Source organism: Copidosoma floridanum, unplaced genomic scaffold (assembly GCF_036245765.1).
Source record: "Copidosoma floridanum isolate Cflo_tuat_1 unplaced genomic scaffold, Cflo_Japanese_pri ptg000001l, whole genome shotgun sequence".
Taxonomy (NCBI): domain Eukaryota; kingdom Metazoa; phylum Arthropoda; class Insecta; order Hymenoptera; family Encyrtidae; genus Copidosoma; species Copidosoma floridanum.
In genome coordinates, this window is record NW_028321878.1 from 7,026,065 (window position 1) to 7,046,724 (window position 20,660).

General features: G+C 39.6%; 4 protein-coding genes across 5 annotated transcripts; 2 read left to right on the top strand and 2 right to left on the bottom strand.

Moving 5' to 3' along the window:
* The first annotated feature begins 93 nt into the window (after window positions 1-93).
* Window positions 94-2,015, top strand: LOC106643690 (uncharacterized). Its single transcript, XM_089589243.1, has 6 exons — window positions 94-114; window positions 177-362; window positions 446-810; window positions 901-1,184; window positions 1,251-1,498; window positions 1,749-2,015. The coding sequence occupies exons 1-6, from the start codon at window positions 94-96 to the stop codon at window positions 2,013-2,015; spliced, it is 1,371 nt and encodes a 456-aa protein (XP_089445369.1).
* Window positions 2,016-2,058: 43 nt separating this feature from the next.
* On the bottom strand, window positions 2,059-5,277 carry P58IPK (dnaJ homolog subfamily C member P58IPK). 2 transcript variants are annotated; one of them, XM_089594443.1, is made up of 6 exons: window positions 4,835-5,277; window positions 4,645-4,746; window positions 4,324-4,520; window positions 3,858-4,183; window positions 3,412-3,782; window positions 2,059-3,336 (listed from the first exon to the last, which is right to left on the bottom strand). In XM_089594443.1, the coding sequence occupies exons 1-6, from the start codon at window positions 4,881-4,883 to the stop codon at window positions 2,924-2,926; spliced, it is 1,458 nt and encodes a 485-aa protein (XP_089450569.1). In that variant the 5' UTR covers window positions 4,884-5,277; the 3' UTR covers window positions 2,059-2,923. The 2 variants fall into 2 exon arrangements, with proteins under 2 accessions (XP_089450569.1, XP_089450563.1); XM_089594437.1 differs by having other exon boundaries at window positions 4,321-4,520.
* Window positions 5,278-5,756: 479 nt separating this feature from the next.
* On the top strand, window positions 5,757-7,342 carry RpLP1 (ribosomal protein LP1). The gene is made up of 4 exons (XM_014358930.2): window positions 5,757-5,992; window positions 6,656-6,806; window positions 6,956-7,057; window positions 7,248-7,342. The coding sequence occupies exons 1-4, from the start codon at window positions 5,921-5,923 to the stop codon at window positions 7,259-7,261; spliced, it is 339 nt and encodes a 112-aa protein (XP_014214416.1). The 5' UTR covers window positions 5,757-5,920; the 3' UTR covers window positions 7,262-7,342.
* On the bottom strand, window positions 7,054-20,509 carry LOC106643694 (synaptotagmin-5-like). Its single transcript, XM_014358929.2, has 7 exons — window positions 20,041-20,509; window positions 12,877-13,105; window positions 11,912-12,123; window positions 10,980-11,278; window positions 8,881-9,001; window positions 8,199-8,548; window positions 7,054-8,109 (listed from the first exon to the last, which is right to left on the bottom strand). The coding sequence occupies exons 2-7, from the start codon at window positions 13,005-13,007 to the stop codon at window positions 7,804-7,806; spliced, it is 1,419 nt and encodes a 472-aa protein (XP_014214415.1). The 5' UTR covers window positions 13,008-13,105; window positions 20,041-20,509; the 3' UTR covers window positions 7,054-7,803.
* Window positions 20,510-20,660: the final 151 nt, after the last annotated feature.

Consider the following 20,660-nt stretch of genomic DNA (forward strand, 5'->3'; position numbering starts at 1 on the left):
AAGTAACTTCACGTTATAAAAATTGTGTTCTAGAAAAATATTTTGCGTCGAAATCGTTGATACTAAAGCTGGTGTCGCAAATAAAGAAGATACATGGAACCTAACGATGTTGTGGTAATTATGACCCCTCCAACCAATAATTTTTCAATACTTGTACTGATCAAAAGTTACCTTAGGCGGATGGCGACGCGAAAAGTGGGACGAAAAAACTCGGGGAGGCAAAGGTTCCCCGGGAAAAGAAAAAAATCAGCATAGTGGAAGGCCCCCAGGGGAAAAAATCCTTGCCCGTCCAAGCGGAGAGGCACAGAAAGAGTCTCGTTTCCGAAAGGACGGTCTCTTCCAAAAGTTATTCGTACAAATGCGTGAGCACCGAGAATTTATCACCAAAGCCTCTCCAAAAGAATAAAAAAAAAAAAAAAACACAATAAATAACCCGATCTCCTAGGGCTTCGACGAGGAGGCACTGACCACGGTATTCGCGAACCCGAGTCTAGACAGCCTCATCAGTTCGCTCGCGTGTCCCTCGCCCAACATCGGCGTCCACAGCATGGCATCTTTCGACTTCCTGAGCGACGAAACTCTGAGCAGAGTCGAGGCCGCAGCCTTTGCCGAAATCCTACGCGAAGCCATCGACCGGCTCGACCTGCTCCTTCGGACTATTCCCAAGGACGAGCAGTCAAGCCCGAGGCAAAGGCTGGCCAGGAAAAAGAACACCTGTGACCCTGCCAACGAGCAAATCATGTTTTTTCCGGAAGAAGATGGCTACGTGCCCGTTATTCTCGGTGTCCATCAGAAACTACTCGAGGACTGGTTTGTAGCGCAACCTTTTTTTTGAGAGGGGGAGGGAGAATAAAACACGTCCAACTTATTTACAATCGGGTGGTAATGATGCGTTGGTAGGAAATTAGTTTACAATGTTTTTCGCAAAGTTGGCTGCGAACTCGAAACTGACGGCACCTACGACTGGCTGTGCTCCGAAGTCAACACGATCATCGGTACCAAAGAGAATAACGCGAATCTCGAGGTCAACTTGAAAATTTGGCTCGACTTGGCCGGGAGGATGCAAGGGTTGCTCGAGTCGCGGGAAAAGGAATTCGAAAGCGAGAGGCGAGAGTACACGGAGAAAATCGAAAGATTAGAGATGGAGATCGATAGCTCGTACTGCGTCAACAAGGAAAAATTAGGTGAACATTGTCTTGTATACGGTAAAGTAGGAGTGGAGATGTGATTTGTTATTTTTTCGCGTGTAGATTACGTGCGCAGATGGGAAGACTCGAAACTAGAGCAGCAAAACTTGCGGCAACTTTCGAGGGAAGAATCGGTACTGGGCGAAATCGAGGAATTGCACAGAGCAAAGCACACCGATGCAAGAGTATCCGAGGAATTGAAAACTTATTTAAAGTTCGTTATAAGCAACAACGAAGCCGATGTTGAGGCGTGGACTAATAGGTACAACGACGAATTGGAAAGACGAGAGCAAGAAATCAAGGATTTACAGGTGACATTTGAAATTACATTTAATTTACTTTTACGTTAACAAACTCGTTTGTTTCAATGTTAATTAGGACGTAAGAATGTTGATTTTACAATTTCGTTATACTTTGTATAGAAAAAAAAATACAAAACATTTGGTTAATATAAACAATTTCGTTAGTAAAATTATCATCTATTTTCTAAAAGCACATCTTTAATCTTTTTTTCTTTTTCCAAAAAAGACACTTGAGTTTTCATTTGAATTCTTTCCATAGGAAAAGATCGAAGAGTTGCAAGAATTTCTCGAAGAGTCGCGTATTTTACAAAGCCAACGGCAAGTTGTGATAGACGAGTATATGGAGGAGCAGAGAAAAATACAGGCTGAACGTGATTATTGGGTTGACGTTAATACGGCCGCGACGTTGATTCAAGCAATTTGGAGGGGCTACATGGTTCGGCATAAATTGGGCCCTTATTCGGCATTGATGAAAAAAAAGAGTAAAAAGAAAAAAAAGTCTAAGAAAAAAAAAGTTAAAAAATAACTGCCATTTCTTCGCCTTAAAACTTAAAAATAATTCAACGCAGTTCTGTATAAATAGTCGAAATGTATATTCTCAAATTGTCTAGAGAATTATAAGTATTAATATTTACAAACATCTTGCATCAACTCGAGTGTACAATCGTTTCAAGTATTCGGAGCACGCGCACAGCACTGCATTCAAAAGTTTCATACGCTTTTTCAACCTAGGATTGGCACCGGGCACCGGTAAAATGCTATCTGTAGATATCTCATTAAAATCACTAAATATTGCTTTCTACAAACGTTTTACCAATGTCCGATGAAATTCCATTCACGCAATGTATAAGATGTTTATGATGCACTTTTATACACTGTAACTTGAATGACGTGGAAGTATGTACTGTTTATTCGGGTTCTTTTCTCATCTCTTTTCTCGAGAAAAAAAAACCTTCATACCACTGTCTTTGGAACGCAACGGGACAAGCTTTTATTATTCAGTTACGTAAAAAAAATCACTAGCTTGTCGTATGTACATTAGTAAAGTTCATAGCAGTCCATCCTAGTAAGGTATGACACTCGTGATTTTTTTTTTTTTTTTAATTTCCCACTACTTTCTTGAACGCTCAGAGTAATATTTTCAATTTTGATATACTTCAGCAGAAATAGTACTTTAAAATTTTTAAATATTACACTAGAAAAAAGTTATCACTACAACTAGATGAGCTTCAATTCTATTCGGTTTAATAGTCATTATAAAATTAATAAAAAACGTTAACATAATCTAATATAATGTGATATCCTCTTTCCTAATGTTGAAATGACAATTAAGGAAGTATATTTTAATAAAACGCAAAATTTGATGGTAAAAGTAAATGGGTTACTCTGAATTCAAGAACACTGCGGAAAAAAATAAATGAAATACCGATATCCTTAGTTAAAGTGGAATTTAAAATGGAAAGGTGAACCCTGGTGGAAATTATGGAAGGAATGGAAACCCTGTTCATGTCTACCAGATTCAGGATCAAGTGGATCCCTGCCAGCGTCGAACTCTGCACGCTTCTGATCGTCTGTGAGGACTTCCTTAGCAGCTGCGATGTCAATAAACTTTTTCTCGGCTTCTTTTTTTTTCACAGGATCTGGATAGTTATCGGGATGCCACTTTTGTGCAGCTTTCCTGTACGCCTTGACGATTTGTTGTTTTTTCGCGTTTCTTGGTACTTGTAGAATCTTGTAGTAATCTCGACTTTCTGATTTTTTCCGTTGCTGTTCTGCATTCTGTAAACCACTTTTAGCTCTCTCATTGCCGGAATCCAACTTCAATGCCTCATTGTACTTCATTACAGCTAGATGTTTGAAAACAAAAACAGTTAGAATTTTACGATTAAAAATAATTAGAAGGATGTAAGTGACAAACTTACCATCATCATACAATTCTGCTGATAAATATGCCTCAGCAGTATCACAGAGAATGTCTACTATCCTATATACGTCATTGCTATCTACACTTTTAATAATATCCTGTGCAGCTTGACAATTTTCAAGTGCATTACTTGCTTCGTTGTTAGCAGTATGAGCCTTGCACAACAACTTTAAACCAATGAACCTAACTTCAGCCACTGATGATTCGTGCTTAAGTATGTTATTCGCTTTTTGTATACATTCAGACCAATTTTCTGACTCCTTAGCCCTTTCTGCATCAGTTAGGGATTTCGCTACTTTTTTAATTTTTTTGTATAACGGAAAACAGTCTTTGTGTTCAGGGTCCAATTTCAGACAGTGTTTGATTTCCCTGCAAAATACAGAAAATTGATCGTTAACATACACTTACTTGAATACACTTACTCACACTTAAATGTACACTTACTCAAGTGATTCTTCAACACGTCCAAGAAGATAGAGTAGGGTAGCAAGCTCAAAGTAACCCTTAGTGTTGTCCACCTTGAGTTTTAGCGCAGACTTGAGGTCGTGCACCGCGGTATAAGGATCTCCAACATTTTTATAACATTTTGCTCGTAATTCTCTAAGGTTAAAAGACCATGGGCAGATTTCAATGGCTTTTGTCAAATCTTCGATAGCTGAATTATAGTCTTCCTGTTGAATTGAATATTCCGCGTTCTCTATTAACTCCTTGGCCAAGCTAACCTTATGCATCCCAATCTGTGCTTCTTCGTCATCGTAATTTTCGTGAAACTAAAGCAATGAAAATATTCGTCATGTTTTCAAACACAAATTTTACGATAGAATAGGGGTGGAGTCGCTGTCAAAGCATTTCGTAACGCGACACTATAAAAATAGATTGGGCAGCAAAAATTAAAAATACCACTTACAACAACCCTGAAGTCTTGATCGGCTTTGTCCAAGTCAGCATTTTTCAGATGAATATTGCCCCGCTGAATCCTAACGGAGCTAAGATCGGGCTTATATTCTAGAACCTGGTCAAAATCCGTCAAGGCCTGCTTGGCCTTTCCTAAAGCCAGATAAACGGTTCCTCGCTTGTAGTACACCAAGTAATTGTTTGGATCCTTTTCTAGAGAACGAAAACAAAATGAAAGTTAAAAACAAAGCACTTGTTAACGAAGATACAGCTCCAAAGAGTTAGGAGCACTAGCATAGTTGCACAACGTTATAATCCAAAAAGGACAAAGCCTTACCAACAGCTTCGTGAAAGTACTGCAGGGCATCCTGAAATCGGCCTTTTGACAGGAAATCCGTGCCAAGCTCCAAAAGCCTATCCAAGCCCTTATTGGCACTCACTGTAAACATTGGGAACGATAGAAAATGACATTAGGTAAGCGAATTGGAAAATCGCACTGTAAGTAGTTTACGTGTTAAATGACTTACCATCCCAACCGATGTTCAGCAGAACGATAAACAATCCGTAACGGTACATGAAGACAGCGTGAATTAGCCAGTTTTTCAGCTTCTAAATATTTATTAATCAGCCTCCCGAACGGGCTAGCCAGCGGAAACTTGGAGATCCAAACTGTATAGATTATACACGTGACGAGTTAAAAGTACTCGTAGTCGTAGTGTCAAAACAAACAGGCACAACTCACACCGCACATCAACGAGGATCAGATGTGTAGCAGCTTATTCTTTGATAAAGGCTCTGCTTATCCTATGGTGAACGAACTGTTTTTAAAAGACAACTGCTGTTGACTGTTGCTCCCGAGAGTTCTGAGCAACGTCGCCGATGAACGTAGCCGTGCCATCGCGGTCGTGTTCTCTTGCGATTGGTCCAACACAGCCAAGCATTAACACGTAGGTGTTTTATAAACGTTCGTGGTACGTATCTCGAATCTACTGACATGACGTGCCCTAATACTAGTGAACATATATATATATATATATATCTGCCATAGCAAAGGTAGGTACACAGGCAACCTGCCCCGAACCCTGCATGACCAACTGCTACATGGTAATAATTATGTTTACCATCAGACAGTTAGGGTCAGCGCCATCTAGCGCTCTCAATTTCAAACTAAAAAGCACTCCACATCCTGTCCAAACGGCGCTACAGTGGTGTTTTCTCATTTTTTTTGTATTTATCTAATGTTTATAGTGAGCAAATGTATAGCATTCACTCTGTAAAATTAAGCTTAATTAACTTTTTCAGTACAGAGAGAATATTCGCAGATCTAAGCACCTCATCTCTGTACATCCTTATAAGGTTAAATTTTTTGTAAACCTTCAAACCTTTTGAACAGCGCGCTTGTCTCCTGCGCATTAGCGTACGTGAAAATTTCTTTTTTGCGTCTCGCGCGCTTATGTCGTCAGTGTCGTCTGTCCCCGGTTCTTTCTGAAGGCAACGGCCATAACGTAAACCTGCGTGCTTGTTCTCTGTCCTCGGAGCTAAGGCCTAATCGGCGACTTGCACGTTTATTTTCATCCATCGGGGCTCAGCTTTAGCAAAATTACATTTCTACGATGACGACGAAGGCAGAATTATCTTGCGTGTACGCCGCCCTCATCCTCGCTGACGACGACGTCGCCGTTACTGTGAGTAAAATTTACCCTCACTCTTGCACTTTGTATTTTCAATTACGAAAGGCTTATTAATGGCTTTCCTATTTTTTTTTTTGGGCCAGCGTAGTGCATTTTCATAAATATACATCAGACTTGTGAGATTGTAGTAAGAACTAATTGCGTATTATTTATAAGAGGTGCCTTCTCAAAACACGATAAGGTTATGTTTACATTTTGCATACACATGTTTTTTCATACAAACGTCCAATGTAATTAAAGAATTTTTGTATCTCTATACCTACGTAAAGTACATAAAAGTCATCAAAAGTACCAACTTACTCGATAAATTATAAGTTGAATCTTGAGTATCAACTGTTTGTTATTGCATTGCATATAATGTCTAATTTTTGCAACATATTGAGTTTGCCTCTTAATTGGTCAATAAAGAAATTATCTTACAATTTCAACACATATTTCTGTGTAAAGTCCTCATTTTCATCCACCAGACTAGAAAAATTCCTGACTAGTACGGTCAGCATTGGAGGATAAATTAATGTAATCAAGAACCTGTTAGGTTGAATAATGTTATTCATGCCAAGGTTTTTTTTATCAACAGCCCAAATATTTTAATAATTTCATAAATTAAGTTCATTTACATCATAGATGTATGAATATGTATATGATTTTAATTTGCAGGGTGAAAAGATCCAGACCATCTTGAAGGCTGCTAGTGTAGACATTGAGCCCTACTGGCCAGGTCTTTTTGCTAAGGCTCTAGAAGGTATCAATGTCAAAGACCTGATCACCAAGATTGGTTCAGGAGTTGGAGCTGCCCCATCAGCTGGTGGTAAGCTCTCATAGATACTTTTCTTTCTCAGTTAGTCACATAAATAAAATAAAAAATAATAGTAAATAAATTAAAAAAAAAAAAAAAAACCATACTAGCTCAATTCTTGTGAGAGCGCTACAACAATTCAAACTATTGTTTATTCTTAGGCGCTCCAGCTGCTGCAGCTGCTGCTGCCAGTGATGCCCCAGCTGCCAAGGAGGACAAGAAAGAGGAACCAGAAGAAGAATCTGACGACGACATGGGCTTTGGTAAGATAAAACTCAATTTATTTCAATCTTTACAATTTTGGTCTAAAATTCAATGATTATTAAACATGTATTAGCTACTGAAACAGTATGTGGATAAATTATAGATGAGAAAATTGTAGAAAATATATTTATTGATTTGTAGACTATATCTAATATACTAATTTCAATTATTTGTTTCTTTCTGTTATAGGTCTATTTGACTAGACAAACTCTGGTGGGTCCATTTTTTTGTACAGTTTTATTGTACCTTAAAAAAAAATAAAATAAAAAAAACTGAAAAATTTACATCTGTGCACTCTAATATTCAATCCCTGATACTAATACATAAAACACTATTTTATTCCTATCTCCTCGGCTAAATGTCTAAGACAATTTTTGTATCCATCTAAATTGGAAAATAAGGTATTGATATTGAAAATGATGAATTTTACATTTCCATAACAACTAACAATTCACATGAATACACATAAGCTTTTTTTGGTAAGATTCATTTGTTATTTACTTCGTTTTCTTCAAAATCGACACACGTTTCTTATGTTAAGTTACATCAGCCTCTTTATTTTCATCTTTAGTGTATAAATGATTCTTTTGTACCAAGAGTGATTAAGTCTGCAGTTACAAAAACAATGAAGCTTGGATTATTAAAACCACATCTTCCTTGGTCTTTGAAATTCATTTTTTATTACAATGGAAGCAAGTTGGACCTATTGATGGAAAGAAAAAAAAAAACCCCCGGTTACTCTCCCTCAAGCAGATTTCGGTGGTTCGTCGTATCCCTTGACATCGGGCTCAGACAGTGGCAGCCACTGAGCCGAAGCCCCAGCGCCAGTCAACAAACGATGGAAAAGCTCGCACTGGCGCACCTCCGAGACCTCGGCTCGAGCGAGTAGCTGACCGTTTCCTCGGTAAACTGAAAAGTCGAGGCTACAAAGTGCCAGCACATCGGCTGTCAGGTCGAAATTCAGGGTATCGTTCCAGACAGGACTCGTGCCTTCGCGACGAATGCCGGTCTTTTTGCGCTTCAAGCTCTTACCGTCTCTCATGATATTCACCTGAAAAATTTGGATACTCGTAATAACTTACTCAAATTCTCGGCTCGTACGACTATAATTGTTATCGACACCGAAACATTTGTAATCACCTGAACGTAGGGCTCGAAAGTCGTGTTGATCTCGTCGTTGGTCGGTAAGTTTCTCGCTCGGATGACAATGATAGCTAGCCTCCCGGCTGAGGATTGGTAAGACAGCGAGACCATCAGCTCGCCAAGTGGAGGTGCTTTGAATCTTCCCTCGCCGCCGTAGCGGTATATGGATGTGGTAATGATTTTCTGTTGATCAGAGCAGAGGTCTGGTATCGAGGACAGGGACATTTGCACGTAACCCATCCCTCGGTGCTTGATTGAGGAGTCGGAATCGTAGAGGTGTACCTCAAGGGTACGCTCGGACAGTTGACAGTTTGGCGGTACTTCGAAGATAAAGTCCTCGTCGAATTCTACGGATAAAATCGCTTATGTAGTTTTGGATATATTTGTAATATTTGCACATTGAAACTTAATTGCTCTTGCATTTATATCCTTTGAACGACGTAATTAATTTTCTAATGAACACGACCCCGCAGTTAATTTTAATTAATACAAACGAGAAATGAAAAAAAATTGTTTCTAACAAAGTTACATTAATAATAAAAGACAGCACGCTTAGTTACGTATGAAAAAAAAAAAAAAAAAAAAAAAAAACTGGACCACAACCATACAAAGTGACAATAATCCTTAGCCTTCCATATTCCAGCACGCATCACGTAACACGTATAAAATGTATACCCACCAGGATGTAGTGTCTGCTTGTGTATGGCGGTCTGCTTGACCGTGGCCCGGTCGGGCAACAGGCGTATCTTGGCGTAAGGATCGGCCGTCTCGCTGAGGTCGCGTGCCCGAAGGTCGCGTGCCTGCGAGACAAAAACAGCGTTACGTTGTAGAGAAGCACTTGCATGAAAAAAAACTTCTAGTTAGGAGTTCCTTGGACGAGGAAAAAAAAATTTTTTTTTCGCGGCTCAGATTTTTATTTTCCATGAGAGTATGGGGGGGACATTTGTTTACTCAAGTTGTCTGGCACTTTTCAGTTTTTTTTTCAGCGAGTCAAGTTTTTCACTCTGCAAGTGTCACATTGTATCTAATATTTTTTCACACTTTGTCCCATGGTTTTTGGCACTCGTCTAAAAAAAAAAAATCTCACTAATCAAAGGGTGTAAAAATAACTTTTGTAAATTTCCTTGCTAAAAATTTTTTGTAGAATCACGTCCCTATAGTCTTGCGATCGATCACAAAAGAGAGCTACATGTATAGAAGCTCGTGACGTGACGTCATAAGATTCTTGTCGATGGTGCAAGGTAATGTAAGAGATTGAAGGGCAAGGGGATGTCATGGTTTTTTTTTTCAAGGAGCTCAAAGATTTTTTTTCTGGTGTTAGCGAGTGATGAATGGGGCGTCATGGGCACACTTGTCTCTTTTAAAATTGATTGACTTTTTTTTTTTTTACAATACGTAAGAAACCAACAGCTAACAGTATACCGTATTCCGAGCGAAAAGCTCCTCTTTTTTAAGTATTTTTACCTCTCAATTACTTAATGGATGTTCCCGTTTTTGTTTATCTAACTTTCAACAGTGCGTATGGTAAAAAAATTTAAAAAAAGGTAGTGTATCAAAGCGAAAACCTTGACTACAAAAGGAATCCACGTGGTTGAAGTTTCATTTAATTTTTTTCACAATCAATTTCTTCTTGGTACTTGAGAAAAGTAATTAATTTGAATCACTCAAAGGAGGACGTACAAAGGATTTCTCGTGAAACAACGTATAAAAAAGTTTATCCGCTACTCTTCTTTTTTTTTCCCAAGCAGCCCCTGTCAAGAGAAGAAGAGGCCCGTCTTTTGTGAAAGCTCGTGGTTTGCACAACAAAGAAAACCGAAAGAGGATTTTTTTTGCCTTTGTTCTTCGACTTTTCGTAGAAAAGAAGAACATTTTTTTCTTTTGATCGTTCAAACGAATCTGAGATGAAAAGCATCGCAACGTATTTAATGAAACAACTGTCACGTTAAAATTACTATATTTTTTTTTTTTTCATCGCTACAACGTCATACAACGAAACGTCGAGCTAACTCGAGGAACTCGAGGAGTGAACAAGTAAACGCGATAATTGAAGAAAAGTTAGTCGCAACGCGAACGCGGGCTCGAGTTAGTCAAAGTTGAATTAAGGAGAGAAAACTATTGGCCGAACTTCAAACGGTGCGCGACTGAAATCGTGATATTAAATTTAATTAATTTCAAAGTGAAAATAATTTCCATCCGCATACGTTTCGTATTTTTTTGATGCAAGGTAGCGGACAGGCCCACGCGGTGAGAGTCTCGGCGCGTGTAATTAATGTTTTCGAAACAATGGATCAAAATTAACTGCGTGACCCAGATTGTGGGGTGAAAAGCAGATTATTCATGCTCGCCATGAATCGCGATTTTAAGTTGAAATGTGCCGCGTGCATCTTTTGGTTTAACGTAAAGCAAGAAAAAAAAAAAAAAGAGTAACCGAACAAGTTGGTTTCAAATTAATGTCCATCATCCCTCCAGGTTCCAAATTATCGTGGAACAAGGCCAAGCATTGAAAATTAATAAATCCATCCGCGATAGCGCTAGTAGAAAAGTCAATGTATGGTGAGACGCGACGCGTACAATATTCAATAAAAATAAGAACAATCGCGTTTTACGCACAACGTTGTTGTGCATGTTAATTAACTTAAATGAAATTACTTCAAGTGAAAAATCTATTGCTTTAAACTGTAAGACCATAGCTCGATACCCAAGTGGGAAAAAAAATTCAGTAGAAAACCCTGGTTATGGTCAGACGAGATGCCTGAAAAGAAAAAATCTGCAACAAACCTCAATAAGTTTGACATTGAGCAGCCCGTTGGGTGCGTCGTAGGTCAATCCGAGCTTTAGCTCACCCCGGGTCTCGTTGGCCGAGCGAGGGCATGATATATCGTCGCTGTCGGTACTGCTAAGCCGCGTGTGGCTCGACGAGCCTGCGTCCGAGCCGTTACTACTGCTGCCCAGGGGTAGACGGCGCAAAATTACCATTCGCTCGTCACTTGCCACTAGAGCGCCTCCAGGGAGTGGTGGTGCCAGTGGACTGTTCTGAGTCGCCTCGTCGCAGCTGCATTCCGACAGGTGACGGCCCACTGTTTGGTTTAACAGATACATGGCGATGCAATTTTTTTTTTTTTTTACAAGTTTTGGTAGAAGATTTCAAATGTGTAGGACTTTCTGAGGTCACTTTTTGGTTGCCCTATACTAACGAAATTTTACTAATTTACCGCTAAATATTAGATCATTGGGGGAAAAAATAAAAGCAATAACTTCACGAACACCAAGAGAAAAATAATCAAAAAATATTTCTCCGAGATACGATCAAAAAAAAAAAAAAGACAATATTTTCCATACAGCCATACTCGCACTTGTACGAGCTCCGTTCACGCGCCTCGGCGATGATCGAACCGGTTTTTGTGTCAGTCACGTGTTCCCAACTAATCGATACCTTACAATGAAATTATTTCTGTTCACACCGAATCACGCGTTGTAAACATGGGCTACACGTGTGTCCTTTGTATTATTACGTTATCAACTTGTAAGGCTGTGAAGGGTTAAAAAAACAGGAGCAAAAGTATAATTTTGTTTAAACTCCGTTAACCCTCAGCCGAGCGATATCACCCTATATCTCCAAAGCAAGAAACTCATCACTCCCCGGTGCTATTTTTCTCTTCCATTGCATTCCCATCGTACCACTCTCTCGGCCACCACCACCACGGACATACCTTCTCGGGCCTCTCGCACGCGGTTATTGAAGATTCCTTCGCGCGGCTGGAACCCTGGCTCCTCGATCGTTCTTCCACCCACGATGGCACTACCCAGCGGCGACAATTGCTGCTTGGCGCTCAACAGCAGCCCCGTTGGATGGAGATTCACCAGCGCCGCCTCTTGCGCTCGCTCTGCGCTCTCTGCTCTCTCCAGCAGATCTTTCTCGAACCTGCAAGTGTTGGGAGTGGGCATTTGTTTTTTTTCTTTTTCTAGCAAAGCGTACTTTTGGAAAAATAATCGGCTCGATAGTGTCCGCGCGTATTAAATCGAATCAAGCTGGTACAGATCGGTTTGACTGCACTGGCAAGCAGTGGGTTAGTTTGGTACTCGGACAAAGCGATACCGAAGCAAAAAACAGATACTTTTTTTTCTCGAACACATAAAGGATCTTACTGTCAGGATGACACTATAATGTTTTACCAGCGCACCGATTTGATTGAATATCCGAGCCAACAGCTAACATCTCCTCTTGAAACTACTGGAGAACAGTATCTGATTCCCAAAGACAACACGATATCGATGTCACTTTGAACTCTGTATCTAATGGTGTATATGTATACGTTCTCGTGTGCACGTCTAACGTAATGGCAAAGTTTCCCCTTCCGTTCATCAAAATCTTCCGTAAATTGCTTTTCCCGTTTAATTGCATTTGCAGCGTGTAGCGTTACGCAACGCTGCTCGACCTATTAACGCGCAATAACGAAACACGTACACCATGAATCCTCTCGCGAGATAAAAATATCCAATTTGATGCGGTGCAGTGGGCCCGCAAATCATTCAAGTATATGTACCGTCACAGTGTTGAAAAAAAATAAAATAAAAAAATAATCAGTCGGACCGAAGACTGACCTTTATCACTTGAACCCGTAAACCAGTGATTTATTTACATGTACCAGTTGTTAAAAATGATAAATCAGCTCACCAGTTGAGCGAGACGTTGCGTCGCCGCGCGCAGAGGGCGTAGACGATCACCGCCATGACGGCGCCGGTGGTAGCGCCCACGGCCAACATAACGGCCAGGATCTCCGGCCTCCTTGGCTCTAGGTCCATCATGGCTGCGGCGAGCACCTTCTTGATTTGGTATACCTCTTATCGGCTGTACAGTCGAAGCTCTCGGGCTGCTTTCGAGCTCTCCAGCTCTTCCATTACCGCTGATTTTGCGTGAAGGAAAAAAAGAACTGTATATTAAAAAAAAAAAAAAAACAATCTCATTTCCTGGTTGCGTGTTTGAAAAATCGATCAAAACTCTCTTTCGAGTAAATTAAGTTACTCTGTTTGGATGGTAGTAGTGACAATTAGTTGGACTGTTTTTTTAATTGAGAATACAAGAGTTTAATTAAAACGTACGACAATATGGTCGCGTGTAGGTGCCACGATGCGTATTCACAGTTTTTCATTAGTCTGATCTACACTAGATTATTTTTATTTTCTATTTTGAAACGTTTATCGACGATTTTTTTTTTTTTCTATTCGGACGTTTGATCCAGTGATAAAATCTACGATGACATGTGGATGACAGTAATAGATTGTTGTATAACGTTTTGGACACCACGTGTCCGGTGAACGTAAGAATCGTGTAAATTTTATCATTGATTAGTACATTTTGTGCACAATCAGTATACCTGTGAAGCAAAATAATTTTCGTTTGTATTAAGCCACTTGTTTTTAGTACAACCCATCATGCTTAATAATAATGTGCCTATTTATGTGCGCTGGACGTAGATACTCGTGATATTCAATCAATATACCTAAATAAATAATTATAAAGTTATAACTAAGGAAAAAATAATACAGTGTGAGTATACACAATTTTTCTAAAAATTTCATTTACATTCATTCACACGAGTAAAAAAAAAATATTTGACAAATGTTACTTGATATTGAAATCGATTTTAAAATGGTATATCACTTGTTAATTGCAATAGAAAGAGTCAAAGACAAAATGTACGTGTTTCAAAATTCCATAGTCAGGCATCTAATTCAAATTCGATTCTAAGCGTGAATCGAGTACGACAATTGGCCGCTATAATTAAGGCACATCACACGAATGCTATTAACCACTACATACGTCACAAACTCGGCTTGCCCGCAGACTCACGTTTAATCGAGAAGCTCGTTGATTGCAAAATAAAAATAACAACTCTCAAGAGTTATTTTTTTAAAGAATAAAGTAAAAAACATTGGTGGAGAAATTGGTAGACGATATTCTCCCCACAGTTAATGTACCTGTGCGGTACCTGTACAGTTGCAGCTAGCAATTTCCGCAAAGCCATCAAGTACCTACAACCTTATGTCATTTCCAATTTGTCTCGTTCCATTTTGAAATTAATTGCTTCGGTCGCTGATCAACTCACCCCCAGTGCAGTTGATTATAAGGACGTTACCTACTGCACTGAAACTCGTAATGGCAGTATGTTGGGTGCGAGATTCACATTGATATATCGAAACGAATATTCATGTTAGACGAAAAAAAAAGTATGTAAAAAAAAAAAATACGAAACGTCTGGAGCAGAGACGATGTTGAAAAGGATGATCCCGTATGGGGATCGATTCTCGTTTGCCGGCTTGTTCGTCTGGACGGATAATAATAATAATAATAATAAAACTACAGCTCGGGAGAGAAAAGAGAGCAAATGAGAAATGCACTCGTCGATTTCTTTTTTTTTTTTTTTTTTTTTTTTTTTCTTTTATTCCAACTTTTGCGCTTAGCCGCGTAAAAGGGGATTTATTTCATCCGTACGCTTGATAAAATTCAGAGTAGTTTTTTATACGAGGATGTTTTTATCCGCAATGTCTTTTTTTCCCTGCTCTTCATCGTCGGTTTACCCATGGATGTGGATGGGGTTTTTATTACCCCGTCGCGTCGATGAGCATCCATGGTTTTTACGACGGTGTTAAACTATAATTGGATGAAATAAAACATACACCTGTATTACCTCAGACTTTAATGGATCACGAGCGGATGATGCTGTAATTGCAAACAAACAAAAAACTGGAAATAACACTCTGTAATTTTTTTTGCTAGTTAAAATATAAGTATGAGCAACGGGTAAGAGGGTATGAATAGTTGAAAATTGTTTGAGAGTTTTTCTTATCTCGTGACAGAAGAGGCATTGAGCCAAGAAGCTTTAAATAAGAGTGTCCTTGCGATGCTTCGATAGATTTATCGGAAACGTGTATTTTCCTACGAAACATCGGTAGAATCCTATAGTACTTGTAGGGCGAATCGATATTTCAAGCGCCCACTTATTAAAACGAGTAAGCCATCACCAACATTGACTAATGAGCAAAGTCTATTCAGTTGGGAGACGAGAGCGCCTTGCATTGCTTTTCTAAGGGTTGTTAAAAAAAAAGATGGGTTTGCTCGTTATTTGACGAATCCAATTAAATCCACGTGAATGAATTTAATGTTCAAAATGTGCATGGGTATAGAAGAATTAAACATACTTGGTGATCGCATGGGGGCTCTCTCTGCCAGAGTTAAAAAAGTTTCGAGCCCGTGCTCGAGTGGTGAATAAACAAATGCACTTCAAAATATACGTACGAAATTATCAAAATTCACACAAGTATACGCTCTTACGTAACATATTCATCGGATGGCCAAGATTTTTCGATGTTCACTTTTTTTATTATTTCCTTCTTTCGGTTGTATAAGAGAATACAATATTAGCGTTAAAGTCACAGCTCGATCAATCGTCCGGGATAAAACAGAATTTGCTCATTTGCGCAGACATATAAGATACCCAGATGAGCGAAAATAGCCCATCGACCGGGTAACTGCGTAACACACTCTTCCACGCGTTTTTCTACGTACTTAATGTCACGAAATATGACTATGTACACACTTTTAACAAAAGAAGAAGAAAAAACACAAAGCAAGGATGGAAAAAGAAAAGACTGCGAGGCGTTTTTTCAAGTTTAACGTGACCCGCTTTTTTCCTCCCTTGTGTACAATATGCGCATCCAGTGCCTCTGGTATCGTCGGTCACCATTAAAAAATTCACGTGGGGCTTCAGGTAAAGCCGAGGAGTCAACGTGCATACACACGCCATATTATTTTCCACATGTACGGCTTCGACAAAATACAAGTACTACATGGAAAGCTCCTTTTCATCCCAGCGTGCCCGTCAACGTATATGTTCTCTCGCAACCCGTTCTTTCCACTCGAGTAGAGACAGAACTTTTGCATTTATAACGCGACAGCGCGTCCCAGACCCCAGACTGGAGCCAGATTGAATTAAATTGCGAGAGAAAGAAAAGTAAGCGAGTCATAAAAAGCCCGATGAATCCGAATCGGTCTTTCACGCGTGTTATTCGCTGGGTTTTTTTTTCCGCTGATGCGTAGCCAACGGGACAATTGCTTTGCTTTTTTTTCGACAATAGGATTGTGGAACGTGGGGCTTACCTTTATTCGTCTACGTTTAACTCGCGTGGGTTTTTCTATCGCAGGGAATCGCTTTTAATGACAAAGGTCTACAGGTATACGCACTCGTAGACCCACCTTTGGATCCTTTTAAAAGGATTTGCATGGGAGGAATGGTACTATGACGATTTTAAGTGTCTTTTTTTTTCTTTGCGATTAAAAGATCTTTTAACTTTCATCGTCGACTAGGTTCAAGTGTTTTTAAATTGGATAACATGCGTATTTTTACCTTTGAGTAGTAATAATAATAATAATAACAACAACAAAAACTAGTCATGGAGAACTGCACATCATGGAGATTAAAATTCTCAGCGAGAACTTATTAACTTCCAAAATGAAAGCTTCAAAATGAAAAAAAGGCTTATTAACATGATTGGTATAAAATTAAAAGCTCACGTTGCACACGACAATATTTGTATACTAGTCCACCGAAAAGTTAGGTAATCTAAAAGTGCGACTAACGCAGCCAAGCGCGCCGTCGGCACCTTTACGCAACGTTCCATCAACCCGGATCGCGTCGAGTCTCAAAGTGCGCCGGTGAAATTGTATTTGAGTTAATTAACGCAGTCGGCTACAAGCTTACCGAACTAAGTGACGCGATTCAGTTTGCCAACTAATTGCGCTAAGTGCGAGATGGAGCCGTAACCGTTGACGCGTTCATAATATCAATATGCAGGTGATGGATTTATTTTGGTCTTGCGCGTTGTACGAGTATAATGAACGATACTTGCAATGGAAAGTTTTTGTCCTCTACAAAGTTTAATAAATGGACTTTTTTGCATAGGACTCGCTGTCGTATTTTCATAGGTATGCTGACATATTTACTCCGAAAACAGGGTCGTTCCGTATATAGTTTTGAAAGTTGGGCACGAAGAGCTTCGCACGAGTGTATCTGTGGTTGGTGTACTCTCTTGCTCCAAGATAATATACAATCGATATAAGTACTCGCAATTGAACGTCTGATGATTCAATTTCCTTGAGTGCTGTTTCCTTTGTTTTTTCTCAATGCAAGAAATTACGTCAGGCTATTCGTATCGCGCGACTGGCACGATGCTCGATTTCAGTTGCTTTATGCGGAGGTGATAAAAGATGATTGATTGATTAAGCAGCCGATTTTTTTATGTGACGCAGATTGGTTTTCAATGATACATTTGTGATTGGGTATTTTACAAGTTTAAAAAGCGAGTTGTAGGAAGAATTGCGTTATCGGATTTTAAAATACGCTCGTCTGACCAAACACGATCTGTACTACTTGCTTGTCATTTTAGCCAATGCAAAATCTGTTGAAGTGGAGAAAAAAATTTTCATCGCATCATTATCCACAAAGATCAAAGACGACACTGTTTCATTATAATATTCTTCCATCTCTCAAAGAACACGTAATAATCCAACAACACGGTATTATCATTGCGGAAGGATTCAATTAAATCTATATTTTACCATTCAAGTAATTTTAATTATTTATGTTATCTTTAAGTCCAAGCGAATCGTTTCTTTTTTAAATCACATGTTAATAATGTTTTCAGTTAAAAAAATGAATGATAAGTTAACGATTGCCTTCGCGTATTTTAAAACTTGCTCGTCTGACCAAACACGATATGTACTACTTGCTCTCTCTTTATTCGAGAATAACGTAATCTGCATCGGTTTAAAATAGCAAGATAACATTATTATCTATAAAATATCAGGAAGATGCCGATCCATTAGCCTACTCTCCCAATTCTCTTACACCACATACAGTACCACCGTGACACAAAATATATACTTTAACATTTGTCTAGTTATTTGATCATTAGGTTTCAATGAAGTATTTGTATAGAAAATTCCTTCTATAAAAAATACACGCATACATAATTATTTCAAGTTCAAAAACTGAGCTAGGGGTGCAATTGTCTTTATAGACATTAAAATTTGTTGGTCTGACCAAACACGGCTAGCACTACTTGCTCGTCTGGTCGCAGTTTCATTATACATCGCGGAAGAATTCGATCAGCTCGATCTCGTTCAATCTCAGATTACCGAAATTACCAAGTAGCGGGGAAAGAAAAGAAAAAAAAAAACTCCAATAAGCTTTCGTCACCGAAGAAATTATTCTTTCCCGTACCTATAGACACACACAGCCCTCAGCGACTCATCGAAGCATCAAGCACTAGCGTATATCCAAGAGAACCAAGAAAAAACCGAGGACCGAGTCCTGGATTTTTTTTTTGCCAAAAACGCGCAGGCGCTCGTACACACGCGCACTCATACACGTTAACAGCATTACTCGTGTGCGCATATAAGCCCCGGCTGTTTCGTCAATCTCACGATACGAGGCAGCTAACATGAGAAAATGAGGATAAAGGAACCGGCTGTGGGTGTATTGTCGCTGAGCCCTACAGCCCAAGATCCACCGTCTTCTCTCCCCTTACGGTCCTTGTTTTCTCCATTCGCTCGCTATACCCTCCATCTCTGGTACTTTCGATATTTCATTTTATTCACACTTGCCCCTCATAAAATTAGGTATGCGGTGGATCGCGAAAACTTTTTTTCCTTCCCGTCCTTTATTCGCCGGAAAATTGCTTACGCCAAGATATGTGCGATTCACGTCACGCGCTCCCCTATTGTAGACTTCCATTGCGTGCACGTATATGTACGTAAGGTACACGTACCTCGATGCGTTGAAAAATTCTCTCCGCATGCAAGTTCTCACACGTGCCGAATGTGCGTATATATATACCACTCCCTTTGATGCAAGTGTATACGTGTATGTGCTGACGTACATAGAGTGAAATAGACGCGTATGCGGGTGTAGGGAGAGGAAAGCTGAAGCGCGTGGGCGACGCTCTATCCGTATGTACCTTCCAACTTGTGCTTGTATATGGCCATATGGCGAGCCTTTTACAGCTTCTCGTGCGCACGGGGAGGTAACTACTTGTGAGATCGTGTTTTCTTGTTTGTCTGTTTGTTTTTCTTCTTCAACTTGCTTCTGAATTTCATACGCGAGATGAGAAAATGATTTTTCACCCCCAATGCGGTATAGGCTTAGAGCTTACGCAAAAATAACGTACACGCGTGTAAGTGCGCCCTTTTGGAAGGTATTGAAGATAAGGTGGCTATACGTGTGTAATCAGAGATCTGGGAAAAGATAGGACGTACAGCCTGCTCAAGTCAATAACGAGTCCCGGTCGACTCGTTATGTAGGTATCGCATAGAGTTACGGGCGCTAATGGACCTTTAATGTAATACGAAGATTTATGAGCACCTCGAGGCTCAGGGTGTTTATTTATTATTGTTAAGGTTCGACTGAAACGTACAAATAACGTTCAATATGTCTCTTACGGCTCATTCAAAGTTACGATGAGCTTCTCTTAATTTATCCGGTTGTATTGAACTTTATATATAGTTTTTACTCCTTTACTTGATAAACATAATGTAATAAAGAAACGTGTGATATGAAAAACTCAATTTTTTCCAATAAATCAATATCCCTCATCGAAGGAGAGCAACAGTTCGAGAAACTCTATAGCCGCAGTGCCGCTGGCTAACCTTACGTATTTTCTCCTCTTCCGGCACTAATAAAGTACTTGTTCTTTAAGTAACTTACCAACTTGTTTTTTTTCTTCGGAAAAAAAAAAAGTCTACAATAACCCAAAACAAAAAAAATAACAATGTCAAACAAACCTTTCGATCTTCTTAATCCTTCTTTCACGAACCGCAGCTATTTGTCCTCTTGTTAATTAAAATTTACCACTCGAGCGGCGTTATCTTACAATCTCGTCAACCTTTCACTGCGATCACGCACAAACATTGATACGTACACATACTTCATATCGATTTACAGAGCTGAGCCGAAATTTTCGCTCCACCCTCGGCTCGCGATTACATATATGCGTGTACCCTACCAAATTATATCACGTACAGTATTAGTCTTAGTCAACGTCCCCGACTACACACCCCCCACCCCCCGTTGGGACGCACCGGAAAATCGGAGCCGGACCTTTGGTGTGAGATCCACACTTATGTGTACAATGAGTTACTAAAAAGGAGGAAAGTACATAGCAACGGGGTAATTGCAAAGGAATAACAAGCGGAGGACAAGTAAAAAAGCGGGATATCTTAAAAGCAACTGTGTATACACTTTGCAGTCTCGTCTCCGTGGACGAACTGACCGAGGTGTATGGAAACGTAACTCTGGGGAGTACCTGCCAAAGGGAAAGGGGGTGTAGTGGGTGGTGCTCGAGCCCCTTGCCGGTCTCTGCGCATAGTCAGATGTAGATTGTATACAAGTGGGAAGTGGAAGA

Excerpts from the sequence above, each read along its gene's own strand:
- LOC106643690 (XM_089589243.1), top strand. The coding sequence starts at position 94 with ATGGAACCTAACGATGTTGTG. Across the intron at positions 115-176 it reads TGGAACCTAACGATGTTGTG|GCGGATGGCGACGCGAAAAG; the intron begins GTAATTATGACC and ends AAGTTACCTTAG. Across the intron at positions 1,499-1,748 it reads AAGAAATCAAGGATTTACAG|GAAAAGATCGAAGAGTTGCA; the intron begins GTGACATTTGAA and ends TTCTTTCCATAG.
- P58IPK (XM_089594437.1), bottom strand. The coding sequence starts at position 4,883 with ATGTACCGTTACGGATTGTTTATCGTTCTGCTGAACATCGGTTGGGAT. Across the intron at positions 4,184-4,320 it reads ATCAAGACTTCAGGGTTGTT|TTTCACGAAAATTACGATGA; the intron begins GTAAGTGGTATT and ends TCATTGCTTTAG. Across the intron at positions 3,337-3,411 it reads AGCAGAATTGTATGATGATG|CTGTAATGAAGTACAATGAG; the intron begins GTAAGTTTGTCA and ends TCAAACATCTAG.
- RpLP1 (XM_014358930.2), top strand. The coding sequence starts at position 5,921 with ATGACGACGAAGGCAGAATTATCTTGCGTGTACGCCGCCCTCATCCTC. Across the intron at positions 5,993-6,655 it reads ACGACGACGTCGCCGTTACT|GGTGAAAAGATCCAGACCAT; the intron begins GTGAGTAAAATT and ends TTTAATTTGCAG. Across the intron at positions 6,807-6,955 it reads AGCTGCCCCATCAGCTGGTG|GCGCTCCAGCTGCTGCAGCT; the intron begins GTAAGCTCTCAT and ends GTTTATTCTTAG.
- LOC106643694 (XM_014358929.2), bottom strand. The coding sequence starts at position 13,007 with ATGATGGACCTAGAGCCAAGGAGGCCGGAGATCCTGGCCGTTATGTTG. Across the intron at positions 9,002-10,979 it reads TCAATGTCAAACTTATTGAG|GCACGCGACCTTCGGGCACG; the intron begins GTTTGTTGCAGA and ends TTTGTCTCGCAG. Across the intron at positions 8,110-8,198 it reads CTTTCGAGCCCTACGTTCAG|GTGAATATCATGAGAGACGG; the intron begins GTGATTACAAAT and ends CAAATTTTTCAG.